Source organism: Lupinus angustifolius, unplaced genomic scaffold, assembly GCF_001865875.1.
Source record: "Lupinus angustifolius cultivar Tanjil unplaced genomic scaffold, LupAngTanjil_v1.0 Scaffold_1131, whole genome shotgun sequence".
In the NCBI taxonomy this organism is placed as follows: domain Eukaryota; kingdom Viridiplantae; phylum Streptophyta; class Magnoliopsida; order Fabales; family Fabaceae; genus Lupinus; species Lupinus angustifolius.
In genome coordinates this window covers 1-2,065 of record NW_017728454.1, presented here as the reverse complement: position 1 = coordinate 2,065, position 2,065 = coordinate 1, and the positions used below count along the sequence as shown (strand labels likewise).

At 34.4% G+C, this 2,065-nt stretch overlaps 1 protein-coding gene across 1 annotated transcript; it reads left to right on the top strand.

Moving 5' to 3' along the window:
- Positions 1-6: 6 nt before the first annotated feature.
- On the top strand, positions 7-2,062 carry LOC109341955 (extra-large guanine nucleotide-binding protein 3-like; the record flags this gene model as incomplete). The annotated part of the gene is made up of 4 exons (XM_019579923.1): positions 7-208; positions 318-455; positions 1,674-1,778; positions 1,886-2,062. Coding segments are annotated over exons 1-4 (594 nt in total), but the record flags the coding sequence as incomplete, so codon positions are not given.
- Between the last annotated feature and the right edge of the window lie 3 nt (positions 2,063-2,065).

Here is a 2,065-nt window from a genome sequence, read left to right as displayed (position 1 = left end):
TAGAGTGTGTAGTCCTTTGGAAATTAAGCAGATAATGAGAGCTGAAAAAGAGTGTGCCGCGAATCAGCTTCGGCCGGAGCAGCTCATTGTTAATGGCAGACAGTTGCGGCAAGAAGAATTGGCTGAGATTCTTGGTTGTCCTATCCCTCCACAGAAGTTGAAGCCTGGAAGGTATTGGTATGATAAGGATTCTGGACTTTGGGGCAAGGTAATTGAAATTTTGAGAAGGGACAAATTGTGTTCCTAAGTTACTGATTTTAGATTGTTTTTACTGTTTTCTTATATTATATACTTAATTTGGAAGTGATGGGTTTCAGGAGGGTGAGAAGCCTGATAAGATAGTAAGTTCAAAGCTGAATATTGGTGGGAAACTTCAAACGGAAGCAAGCAATGGGAGTACACGAGTTTACATGAATGGCCGTGAAATAACAAAGGTTGAGCTTAGAGTGTTGAAGGTAATCATGTTTCTCCATGCATTTTGCCTTTATTTAGTTCCATACCGAACTATAAAACATATAAATGTACCAGAAGGCTTGATATCAGCTTGTTTTGTTTCCTGTGTGCAATTTTTCTATGCTCCGGTTACAACTAAGGTTTTGTGTAGAAAATATTCAATGTTGAATTCATTTAATCATAAAAGTATATAAGAAAACACTATCAATGTTCTGGATGTTTCTTCTTATAATCGAATTGTTACAAAACACTATCAATGTTTAATTAAAAAACATTAAATAAGCTATACTATATTTGCAAAGTAACATATTGTCAATGAAGTTGATCATATATATTAAATCTTAAACTAGCATAATAATTATTAGTATTTTGGTCTGTTTTCCTTCAAGTTTGGACTTTAGACATAGATTTCAAACATTTACTGTGTGACTGCTAGTAACACTCCAAGTCAAGAACTCTGTTCATCCAGTTAAATGTATCAGGAGCTTCTACTTGTTGACAATCAAGTTTTTATCATGAGTATAGGTGCAGAATGCCTGAATCCCTTAGATTTTTGTCTAAGAAACTCCTTCATGGTTGATTGTTGTATTTACTTAGAATGTGTATGGAAGTTTGTTTTCCTGCTCTTTATTTCTTTTATGTCTGTTTCCTTTTTTTGATTATCAAGTTTCTGTCGTAAATACAGCTCTTCTGAATCCCTTTGATTTGGTCTAATGAATTCCTTCGTGGTTTTAATATAGTCCATAATTTTTGTTGTTGTTATTGGCTATATAGAATTTGTATTAGAAGTGTCTTACCTTGAATTAAGTTTTTTTCCTGCTTTATATTAATTCTTCAGGGTTTCTTTCCGTTTCTAACATCATTATATCTTTGAACAAACAATCAACAATGCTTTCTTGCCAATGGAACGTAAGATCTTATACAGTTATATGAAACTTGTCTTGGAAGAAAGACATCAAGAACCTCCCGATGGACAATTTTGCTCCCCTCTTTTACATGACTGTAGATAATCTTAACTCTCAAGTAAAGGAAATCCTGTCGTTCTTGTTCCTCTAGATGTGATACTGATCCAATTATATACCATTAGTCTCTTAGGTTTTACATTTGATGTATACACATCTAACTTCAATGGAAGTCTGCCAATTGTGTTTTTGTTTATTAGTTTGCAATGCGTTGTTTTATCATGAATTGATTTGTAACTTATTTAACTATAATTTCAGCTAGCAAATGTACAATGTCCACGAGATACCCATTTCTGGGTTTATGATGATGGATCATATGAGGAAGAAGGCCAAAATAATATTAAAGGGAACATATGGGGAAAGGTTCTCTCTTATCTGATAATAATATATATGTTCTTTATCTTGAGCTTGAAAGCATTTGTCTTGATTTGGTGTTTTTATACAATATTGGTTTGGTTTATGGTAGGCAGGCGTCCACTCGTTTGGTTTGTTCGTTGTTCTCATTGCCTGTACCACCTAATAATCCTTCTGGTGTCGAAGAAAATGCAACTAACCATTCCACAAGGTCTGTGCCTGAGTATTTGGAGCATGGTAGAGTTCAGAAGCTTTTGTTGTTTGGCATGGAAGGATCTGGAACAGCCACTCTCTTT